Raw genomic sequence first — 12,077 nt, 5'->3', positions numbered from 1 at the left:
ACACTATTCCATAATTTATTTATTTGTTCGTTCCGCAATATTTCTATTGCGGTGGTACCTAAAACCCCTAGCCAGGGATCTGGGCCCCAGCGTGGCAGGCACTGTATGGACACAGACACACACCCTCCGCGCGTCACATTAAAAGACAGTCCTCGCCTCAAAATGCTCTTACAGTGTTTTTTTTAAAAAGCAAACCAAAAATATTCTAAGGATTATTCTGCTCTCCTGCTAATGTTTATAAGCAACTTTTTCTGCAAGGGATAAAGTGATTGGTCCGCTCTATGGGGGCAGCTGTGACATGACAAGATACAGTGTGAAGCTCCTCCCACCTTTCGTTCCCTTCTCTCCCTCATTGGCTGTGATTAGCGGGCTAAAGAGCTTTTTGCCCATCCTAGCCCTTGTAGTTGCAGTACCTTCTTCTCTGGGCTTCTCTTCTGGTCTCTGCTGGTCAGATTCTGTAGCCTGGCCTTCCCTCTGCAGTCAACTCCCAGACTGCTGGCTTGAGCCTGCTGCTCACACTCGCTGCACTGGCCCTTTGTCCGCCAGTCCCTGTTCCTATCCCGTGGAGGTCACTTCCCTTTCCTGGTCATTCTGAACTGCACATTGCCCTCTCTTAGCAATAGGCTGACCTGGGTTCTTGCCTCTTCCAGGATGAACTGTAGCTCTATCCTTTCCTTTCAAGTCATCCTAAAAAGGAAGGCGGGGGATACCCAGTAATGATCAGCAGAATTGCTGCCGCATTTTTGTTACAGGGACCATTATAAATTTCAGTGCAGACGTATGTAGCACTGTGAGAGTCCCATTGTGGCTGCAGGAGCTATATAAATATGTAAAATGTGGTGTGTTTTAAAAACTCAGCCAGTAGTTGCCCAGTTATCAGTGTGTCCTATGATTTAAGGTTGCACATAAGCTGTGTGATGACACTACCATGTGGGTGCTGCAGAGGATAGGAACATCTGTTTATGTTCTTTGTCCTGCCACAAAAACTGGGCCTTGAAGGTCCACAGGCTTCTGCTCATAGGTTTAGACTGCCCTCATTCAGGCCCCAACCTCCTCTCTTTCGGTTAGTTTCTATCTCAATAGCTGATTGGCAGAAGTTTGTTTTCCTATTGAGAGTCTTTTATTCTTTCTATGCTATCTTCCTTGGCGTTGTAAAGGCCAAAGTCTGATATAATCGTTACGTATAACTTGTATCTCCAGAACCCTGAGTGTGCTTTTTGCCCTCTGCGGCATCTTTTCTGTTTCTGCAATGGCTTACCCATCCTGTGATTGGACTTGTATACAGTATTCCAAATGTGGTTTCACCGGTGCCTCAGATGGTGTCAGAATAGCTTATACTAATTTATATTTGCCGTGTATATATACACCCGTAGAACTTGTTTGCCTTAAACTGCTACTCAGACTTGTGCAGATGGTTTTAATATACTATCCACAGTTCGTCCCAACTCTTTTTTGACCTCCTTTGCAGTAGTCTAAAGTACCAACAAGAATGCTTGACTTCGTCCAGTCACTTGATTGTCTTGAAAACTTAGTCATGTCTCTTTAAAATAAGAAATGCCACATTTAGCTCTGGTATTTCAAACACAAAGTGATAGGCATTCAATTAAACCTCTTGTATTAAAACCTGTTGTAATAACCTTGAAGGTGTTTTATTGTACTAGCTGCATCTAATCTGAGTCCTACTTTAGGTCTTTCTTTAAAAAAAAAACCTCATCTGCCGTCATTTATTCCCATGACTATTGATAATGCATGTTTCATCTCATTAAAGATGTTCAGGAAGTTGCAAGCATAGTTTTTGCTCATTGACTGCAAAGAGATAACAGTGTGTGAACCATCCACAGTGTCTCAATACACATGGTGAGATCCAAGTGCAGTTTTGCATAATGCTTGTAAAAGATGTTCTCTTGGTGAAATATATTTAGTATGACTTTAACTCACACGTATGCGCCATCTTCAACTGTATTAGTCAACAAAAAGCAGGTGTACTCACTGCTCAACCCAAAGCAGTGTCAGGTGTATTTGTTTTGTTAGAAATAAAGTACGAGGTATTTGGGGACACTCGGCAGCAGGAGGAGCAGGGTGTTCTTGGTTTTGTATAGCACTGTAAGAGCACTCAGCAATTGGCGCTAAGAAGAAAACACAAAGGAGAGAACTGCAGTCCTGTCCCGAAGAGCTTGCAGCCCCAATAAACAAACGATTCCATTCTCTTGGCTGATTCATTGGGTATTCTGAGGTGTCATTGTTGTGTAACGTGGGAGGAAACAACACTGAAGGAAAACTATAAAGGATGATGTTGATTTGCTATCGAACCCATGGTTAGTCTGTTACTTATCCTGCAGAAACTCTTATTGGTGTTGCATAATGTGTTGAGAAAAAAGAAATTTTGATCCATTGATAGGGACACACCAGTGCAAAACAGAGCTTGCACAAATCACAAGGGTGGAGTGTCTTTATATTAGGGGTTTACATCAGTGTAGTTAACATGGCTGCAGATTTCCTTAATCTTACAATAATCATTTAGACATGCCCTTAATTCCCTCTCCAGTCCCTTCCTTTCCCAACCTCAAAATGAAAATGCTTCTGCGGGGTCTTTTCTGCCATGGATACTTGAAGTGCTCTGGTCTGTACCCATCTTGCCATTCCAGCCCAGTGTGGAATTTACACAAGTAACTTGCATCAAAGTTAAGGTGTGCATGTAACTCCACTCATGCACTGAGAGAATAGACCCCCCATCGTCTGTTAGAAAGTGGCTGCAGCAGTGGTCAGATTGTGATGGTTCAGAGCTTTAAAGCAGTGAAGGTTTGTGCTGTGCTCACATAGTCACATAAGTGTGACTATTTATTACCAGACAGTAGTGTACGAGAGGCAGAATACTTGGTAGAGCATACGTGATGTGATACCTTTTATTGGACCAACAGATAAATTACAACACACTGTCTTTTGGGCAAAGAAAACTCCTCATTCAGCTCATGTAACACAATTTAGTAACACAAGAAAGGATGCAGCATTCTCTACCTTTCCATCTTATCTTGATGACCTAAAGTACAGCACACGTTTTCTGCTATACAATATGCAAGGCTGTCAAATCTCATTAGCAGTTAACGTGGAAAATACATTATAGAGATCTCTTTCAAAGGAACATGTATTGAATGTTGTATGTCAAGGAGTGGGACAGGAATAAAATACTGTACAATTGTCAAAAGCAACAAAGAATCCTGTGGCACCTTGTAGACTAACAGACATATTGGAGCATAAGCTTTCGTGGGTGAATACCCACTTTGTCAGACGCATGTGGTGTACAGTTGTGTTTTGTATAGCATCTTCCATACAAACTGCATTGTCAAACCCACACTGGAGTAAGGGAAGCCTACAACCAGTGGCAATCTGGGAGTCCCACATTGCAGCCGTTCCCCCTCTTACCTGTGGAAAAATTCAAGGGAAACTCACTTCCTAGGGGGAAGAAGCATTTGCTCTCCTCTTTGGAGGCAGAGAGACTGGGCAGTTGTAATCAGTTCAAATTGCCCCTGTGTTCAACTGTGTTCAACTAGTTTGGACAGGAACTACCCATGAGCTGATGGTAAAACTAACTTTGCCTTTTAAAATCTCTTTGTAGGAATTATTCTTTCTATGTGCTGGACAACCAGAATCTGCAACAGCTGTGGGACTGGAACCACCACAACCTGACGATCAAAGAAGGGAAAATGTACTTTGCATTTAATCCCAAACTGTGTGTGTCTGAGATTTACCGCATGGAGGACGTGTCGGGAACCAAGGGACGGCAGACTAAAGGAGATATAAATCCAAGAAACAATGGGGAGAGAGCCTCTTGTAAGTCAAAGCTCAGAAGGGGAATTAAATAGGAGTGAGGCCTTATACAAGCTTTAAAAATAAGGACAACCACCCCACAATCCTATTGAAGAATACAGAATGTAGAAGTTAGCGATTAAAAGACATATTGTCCATTGTAATTCAGCGGTTCCCAAACTGCGGTCCATGGTCTACTGGTGGTCTGCAGAGTTGGCTGGTCACATATGGATGACTATTTCCAGCTGCTAAATTACATTGATGAAGAAAATGCATTGTTTTCCCAACACGATTTTGACAGCGATTGCTACAGCTACGGGAACACAATTTAAAATGTCCACATTACAAAAGAGTTTGAGACTGCCCAATTCCATCGCTTTGCCACACCACAATATTTCACAAAGTAATCTTTTTTCCTTATTTGTGGTATAATCTGGTTTTTAAAATCTTCAGTGATGGAGTTTCCACCACTTCCTTTGCAAGACAGATCCATGACATCATAAATATTAGGGGGGTAGGGGATTATCTATTTAGTTTCCTGATATTGAGGAGACTGCAGAATTTTGTTTCAGTGCCTATTTATTTTAGTGCAAAACAGGTTGCTTTATTTTCATACTTCTGGCTGGCCTCTGCTGGTGCAGATTGCTGCTTGTCAGTTGTTAGAAATATTCTTTAGAATAAATCTGCTGTGATTTGTTTCCGTGTCAAACAGAGAATAACTTGAGAGAAATATTTCCAGTTAGTTCTCCAATATTTCAGAGTTACAATGCCTTTGTGTTTTGGGGCTGTGCAGAAGCATATTCACAAAGGGCGTGATCCAAAACCCATTCAAGTCAACGGAAGACTCCCATTTGCTTTCGATGGTCTTTGGATCAGGCCTTTTGATTTACAAACAAATTTAAAATCCCATCTGTCCTTTAAGGATTGCAAAGAAAAGAGGGCTTACAGGCCTGGCTTTGCCCCATGACCCATACAGCTGATGACATGTTTTGTCTGTTAGGTTGTTTGTGGTGTTCTTGGAAATGAGTAAATTAAAGCATATCATGTTTATAAGTAAAACCCCCTTGTGCTGGACAGTGTTTACAAAACTAGGACACATACACTGCTGACTGTCTCTTTAGGCATGATGCATAAATGCAGATGGTGCAGATCCTTGTTGTGCAAAGGAAGGAGTGTGCTTACATTCAATAGACTGAGTGCTCACAGTTCTGGAGGAGTTACAGATGCACAGCCAGTCCCTACTACCGTGAAGCCAGTGCCAGCCACTGCCTGTTCCTTAAAACTATTACAAAAAGCTTTCTGACTCTCAAAAGAGGAAAAAAGGAGAGAATTAACAAAAGCTAAATTGCCTTTGAAAAGATAGCAGCACCATTAGTGCCAGGGTACATGAGGGTGAAAACCTCTTTATTTTTCAGAGAGTTCTACTAAGATGTTAAAACTCACTCACAGTTGACACTTAACACACAAGTTCTCGGTCCAAGAATTACGTTTTTAAACCAGTTTTGTTTCAGGACTGGATGGCTATTCATCTCTAAGTTGCTGGCTCAAATCCGGCCCAGCCCAGTGTAGTATAGCGACTGGAAGCTGCTGCCGTCAAACGGCTGTGCTGTATATGAAATGAGTTTAATCGTTCTCAGTCCAGCGCCTAATGAATAGGAATGCAAAAAAATTATTGCAGTTGTCAGGGGCTGCATGGGCCATAGAAGCTGATCTTTCCTTTTACCCCAGAGTGTGCTCACTTAAACTCAGTGCTTACACTTATAAGCAGAATAGAAGACGGAAGCTTGTAGTGCTAACTGTACTGGTCCTGTAGATAAACAGACTTCCATTCCCAGAGAGAATCCTGAGCACCTTTTCCCAGCATTCCAACCACACACTTGAAAATGTTTAATTTTTAAGCAACAAATTTACGTGTCTCCATGTATCCGAACATTACTGAACCCTCACTAAGTGCTTCGGAATAAATAGAACATACGTAGCAACTAGTAGGTTCCTGCAGTAGGGTGGTGATGAGCTCTATCGAGACCCCTAAACTAGATAATACTGAGGCACACAGTTTTAAGAAACACAGCAAAACCCAATAACAAAGTTGTGAATCGAACTCATTTTGCCATGGTTACTGACTTGTCATTTGTTTATGCTGTAGGCGAAAGCCACATTCTGAATTTTGTCTCCAACACCACCCTGAAGAACCGGATTAAGCTCACCTGGGAGCGGTATCGCCCTCCAGATTACAGAGATCTTATTAGCTTCACTGTTTACTACAAAGAGGCGTGAGTATACGTGTTCTGAGACTAATGATGTCATTCAGGAAATAACAGGCACAGTGGGTAGGGTTTCTCTCTTGACCGTTGTGTTTATTGGCTGAATAAAGAATAAAGTGAGTCAGCAAAGTCCCTTGGGCAATTCTTATTCTGTGCAGTGTACTCACTTTGTTCTCGAGTGCTCCTTTCTTACAAGGTTCTGTTTTGATACTATGTACTACCAAAGTGCCTGCTAACGTAGAGGTGTTTAAGACCTGTTTTCAGGACACTTTCACATTTAAAAAATCCCAAGTGATATAAAATGCTCGCCTATTTTCTGGGTGCTTTTCTGTGTTTATTGGAATCTCCAAATAATATATGTGCTTTTATGCCAATTCTTTCTTCTCCCAGCCATGACATTGGCTAGGCAGCAGCATGGATTGGAGAGACAGTTTGAAGTTCTGGTTTGGAGCCTCAGTATTGTAACTAATTGGGCTCTGGGTTATTTAGGTTCTCTAGGTTGGACAGGTTGCTGCAGCGTTTGCTGATGGTGAAGTGCGGTAAGATGCAGGGGAAAACTGACTTTGTTGGGATCTGGTAGTCCCTTTCTCACTCCCCCGCTCCTCCCCTCTCCCCCCCACCACACACACATGCACACATACCAAACCCCTTTGTATTGGAGATGGGCCTGAACCAGAGCTGAAATCCGAATGTCTCCGTCCCCCTGTGCTCCAGTGTTTTGCAAAATGTTTCGATCCAAACGGTGACTTGGGCTCATTTCTCTTTTTCCTTCATATTCCAGTATTTTTCTGACCCGTGTTCCCATTTCATCTGTCACTAAGCAGCTTTTCTAAAGAGGATCTATTGCCAGGGCCCATACTGACCAGCAATTCTTGGTACACCAACCACTCATGAAGGGTCTAACCCTACCTTTTAGTAGTCCTTTCCCTACTCCATTCTATCTCTAATCTCGGGCCAGGTTTTCTCTCTGCTGTCCAGAGCTGTTTTACAGTCTCTGTGGAAGTAATAGAGTGAGCAAGAAACACTTCCAACCAGAAACATCTTAAATCAGTCAGCTGCATTGAGATTCTGCTTTGAAAAGAGAGAGATGTAACAGAGCCAGAGCCCGGTGAGCAGGTTGCTCGCTTCAACATTCTGGAGCTAAGTTGTGAGCAAATGAAGCAGGAATTCTATTAATACCACAATATGAGTCTATAACATGGTATGCCTTCAGTATTGACATGTCCATGCTAAATAGTCATTAAATAAAAGTAAGACCTTTGTATATAGTTGTACCAATAATACAATTTAAAATGAATCAAATGTACAAATTACAGGTCCAAACTTGGTTGTTTGCCTATGTCAAGAACTAAAGCAGCCAGTAGGCTATTGAGCTACTAGTCAAAGTGTAGCGAAATCTGGGTTCTTGCGGCTAACGTTCAATCACTGTCCGTAATTATTCTGAGTCGCATCTGTTTAATTTGAGCCCAGATAACCTGTGAATATAAAGTCAGAAACAGTTCACTGTCTGCTTTTGAAAGTAAGATAGGGCAACTGAGTCGGTGTCCTTAGAACAAGTCTTGTTTATGTTTTAAATGACACAGTAATCTACAGCTATGTAACCAAACACATTTATATTGAGTACAAGGAGTTTCCTTTTGTACCTACATGTGACTGTGATTGGTTCTTATGGTTTATCACCACTACCACAAGACAGTAACAAACTGTCAATTTTTTATTGTTTTATGGTTCGTTGTATTTATATAAGGAGAAATAAGGACTTTTTTTTATTCCATTATATGGGGAAGGGATTATTTGTTTGGCATAGTCTACCCGTTGTATAATGCTAGGTACCCTTACCGAGCTCTATAAATAATAAATTAATACCCCAGCAGGTTTCTTCTCTCCAACGGTTATTGGCCTATCGCTGAAGGTCTGTTTCTGTTTCTCTCTGCTGACAACAGTTACACGTTATCTCTCCTTTGGCAGGGAGTGGTTGAATTGAAGATGTTTGTTCAGACTGATAAATTATCCAATAGTTTTCCTTTTGTGGGAAGGGAAAGTAAGCCATGAGTACCTATTTCCCTCAGATTCCTGACATCTCAGTAACTACAGAGGCTAAATCCTGTAGCTAAATCTGAACTCCCTAGTTTTATAGCAGTTGGAAATAAAAGACAAATCTAGGCTCTGGGATTCTCTTTTATTCTTCTATAAAAAGCAAATAATTTTTTTTTTATTAGTTTCATTGGACAAAGGCTGATGTGAGATTCCCCCATAAAAGTTTGAGTGTTTTTAAGAGGAAGTAAAAGTACAATTGGTGCCATTTTCTTTTAATATTTCAGACCATTCAAGAATGTGACAGAGTATGATGGGCAAGATGCTTGTGGTTCTAATAGCTGGAACATGGTGGATGTTGATCTGCCCCCAAACAAAGAGAACAACCCTGGGATTTTACTGCAGGGACTGAAACCTTGGACTCAATATGCCATTTATGTCAAGGCTGTTACTCTCACAATGATGGAGAATCATCACATCCATGGAGCAAAGAGTGAAATAGTCTATATACGCACCAATGCTGCAGGTAAGGCCTGTGATGCATGGCACTGCAAAGGTATCACAGGCTGGGCTTTCACACACTCAGATGGGTCTTTAAAGCTGCACGTGTAATTTATTAGCCCTGGACTGTGGAAAAAACTAAGTGCATTGGAAAACATGAACAAGTTTTAAATGCTTGATACTCAGGAAATCCATTAGAGGGGCCCAGTGCAGTTTAAATATATTGCAGTCTCAGTTAAGGTCATTTGTAATATTCCTCCCAGAAAACATTGCAATGAGGGCAGACAAGGGTCTGTTTGTCAGCTATACGGAGAGGAACACAGGGTGTCTGTTTTTCACAGTTATGTACTTGCCTTTAAGTCATAATGCTGACCACTACAACACAACATCAGGTGAACATGTTTGATTCAGCTCCACCTTTTGACCACAAATAGCTTCCAGAATGAGTGGGACATTTAAATAGCCTGGCATCAAAGATGAATTATTAAAAAAACCCAGATAGCTTGATAAGGTAATTTCTGAAACAAGAGATGGGAGAAGCTCAGGTACCCAGATACTATAGTGAGGTGCATAGGATAAAAGCTAGCTGTTACTTTTAAGTGTTGGCTGCCTTTCGAATAAACTTGGGGGGGAGGGATAGCTCAGTGGTTTGAGCATTGGCCTGCTAAACCCAGGGTTGTCAGTTCAATCCTTGAGGGGGCCACTTGGGGATCTGGGGCAAAATCAGTACTTAGTCCTGCTAGTGAAGGCAGGGGGCTGGACTCGATGACCTTTCAAGGTCCCTTCCAGTTCTAGGAGATGGGATATCTCCATTAATTTCTATTTTTTTTTCTTTCTATTTCTATAATTTTGAGATCTACAAACACGTTGCTTTTAAATGTTTGATTTTTGGAAGGCACTGAACATCAGGTCATCTTGTCTACCTGTTAGTCTCAGCTGTGTTCCAAATTGTTATATTTCAAATGTGTGTAATCCTACGTGCACTGTTATAGGATTTGAAGTCTCTTTTTTGCCCTATATCTTCTAAAGCAATTGGGATTTTGCTCTTATTTTAAAGCTCTTGGTTTTCTAGTGCATGCCGTGGAGCAAGCATTGGAGACCTTAAGCTGTAGAGATCCCCAAGATGATGACGCTGCATTGGTGAAAAGGCCCCTTGCACTACCAATAAGGAGCCTCTTTCACCATTTGTCCATTGAAATGTGTGAGGGCGAGAGAGAGAAATTTGAGAGATTGATATGTTTTTCAACCTTGAATTCAACAAGTCTCTGGCAATGTTGAGTGAGGCAACTCAACTTTTTGTTTGCTCAAATTCAGGAGAAAACCCATCCTATATATTTTGAGGTTTTTTTCAATGTATTCTACACAAATGCTAGCTGAGAACAGCCACCATTATTCATATAGCATAATAGCAAACATATAAGATGTGTCTATTTTCAGGGTGTGAATCAAACAAGGAGAGAATTAAGTCAAATAATTCAAAATTTTGATCAGTGGGATTTGCCTGTCCAAGACCGTATAAACTCTGTAAAATATTTAGAGGTAGAAAGTCCAGTTAGAACCTCAATCTCATCAGACCTCTCAAGAAACGTCTGTGTATGTTTTTGGATATTATTTCGTACGGAAATTCATCACGCAGGGTTTGTTGCTGTGGTTTGTTTACTCCACGGTCCTACATTTCTCTCTCAGCATAATGCCATTCATAATTTCCCAGATTGGCATTCTAAATTTTCTTTGCATAAATAATTGCTTTTATTTAGAAAGCAGCAACTAAAAAATACAGGACAGTGCTAGTCATAAATTGAAACTTTCTGGATTACGTGGAGTAAGGAAATCAGAATGTCATTAAATAGTCTACCAGAGCATGGTTACATACTTCAGACCAAGTTCTGTGGTCATTATTCAAGCAGTATTCCCTTTGGAAATTAATGGGAGCTTTGTTGGTTTAAGGATTGCAAAACTTGGCCCTTAGACATTAAGGAAAGTTGTTGAGTACATCAGATCACTGCTGTAGGGTGGTGGCTTTTAAAACATTCACATCTGTTAGCCAAGGGGAGTCAGCAGCATTCTTCGTCCCCTTGAGGTGGGACGAGCTGCTTTTCGGAGTGATGTACAAATCAGTTAATTGAGGCATTGTTTCTCAGCTTTTTATATTTCAATGAGTTGTGTGTAAAAATGCCTATTATTTTTTTTTTTTCCCTGTTCCTTTTCCACTCCTAGTGCCATCTATCCCACTGGATGTTATTTCAGCATCTAATGCCTCTTCTCAGCTAATAGTGAAATGGAATCCACCCTCTCTCCCCAATGGCAACCTGTCCTACTATATTGTACGGTGGCAGCAGCAGCCTCAGGACAGTTATCTTTACCGACATAACTACTGCTCCAAAGGTAAGGGAGCTGAAAGCAGTTGTGTTAAAATGCCTGAGATTCATACCTGTCCGTCCTCATTATTCACATGATCAGCAAATGCAGCTGCAGTTAGCTATTCTCTGATGTTTCTGTGAATAACAGCCAGTCTGGGGGAAGGGTGAACATGGATCGTTAATGCACCCACTGGCGGTTAGGGAAAAAACCTCAACCTCAACAATCTGGTCTTTGCTTTTAAAGATAAAGTCCCAATTCGGAGATATGCGGATGGGACCATTGATACAGAAGAAGCTACCGAACCCACCAAGCCAGAAGGGAGTGGGGGAGAAAAAGGACCTTGCTGTGCTTGCCCCAAGACAGAGGCAGAGAAGCAAGCTGAGAAGGAGGAGGCAGAGTACCGGAAAGTCTTTGAGAACTTCCTCCATAACTCCATCTTTGTGCCCAGGTAATAGAAGCTGGATCTTTGCTGTGTTTATAGGTGGGGACTAGCGCTGATATTTCCTGGGGCCCTTGGTATATACACATGAAAGCATTTTTTAATCGAACCGTAAGCACATAAACACTGCCTCATGTAAGGAGAGAGGTGATCTACAGTCTTTCTATTTCATAGCTTCTTTTCTTCACTGATTCTTAGCTCTTACCTACATTGTTCAAGGACTTTCTTTGTGGTTGCTCCTTTGTGGAATCAAAGGTCATGTAACAGTTCTTCACCTGTAAGGGTTTCAAGGATAATCAACCTGCGGCAGAGAACTGGCTTCAAACATTTTTTTTCTCTAAATGGCTTTTTAAATGCATAGGTAACTCATCTTGAAGATGTATCTGGTTTGGAAATTAAAGGAATATTGGGGGCCTTGCAGAATTTGAAATGGTTGTCCTTTCTAATTTATGTCTCTGCACTAATTAAGGAGAGTGTCTTGGTTTCCTGGACTTTGACTGTAACCAAGAATTAAATATACACACTCTTTCATGATAAAGGGTGCTGCTTACATGTTAAGTAGAAACATATCCATTAAGCTCCATTTTATATGGCATCATGGAACAGGTATTATTGAATTCATCAGTGGTTGTGATGCTTGAGTTTCTAAATTACCTCTTTTGTAAGCTGTTTTT

General features: G+C 41.2%; 1 protein-coding gene across 2 annotated transcripts in view; it reads left to right on the top strand.

Moving 5' to 3' along the window:
* Positions 1 to 12,077, top strand: part of IGF1R (insulin like growth factor 1 receptor) — a 265,194-nt gene that overhangs the window by 219,240 nt on the left and 33,877 nt on the right. For both annotated transcript variants that reach the window (XM_065412490.1, XM_065412489.1), the window contains exons 6-10: positions 3,614 to 3,828; positions 5,951 to 6,077; positions 8,390 to 8,628; positions 10,821 to 10,988; positions 11,208 to 11,412. In XM_065412490.1, coding sequence (XP_065268562.1) covers positions 3,614 to 3,828; positions 5,951 to 6,077; positions 8,390 to 8,628; positions 10,821 to 10,988; positions 11,208 to 11,412 — 954 coding nt within the window. The remainder of the gene's footprint in view (positions 1 to 3,613; positions 3,829 to 5,950; positions 6,078 to 8,389; positions 8,629 to 10,820; positions 10,989 to 11,207; positions 11,413 to 12,077) is intronic.

The sequence above is a fragment of the Emys orbicularis genome, chromosome 10, assembly GCF_028017835.1.
Source record: "Emys orbicularis isolate rEmyOrb1 chromosome 10, rEmyOrb1.hap1, whole genome shotgun sequence".
Classification (NCBI taxonomy): domain Eukaryota; kingdom Metazoa; phylum Chordata; order Testudines; family Emydidae; genus Emys; species Emys orbicularis.
Note: the sequence above shows the minus strand (reverse complement) of the source record. Positions and strands in the feature narration are given on the sequence as shown.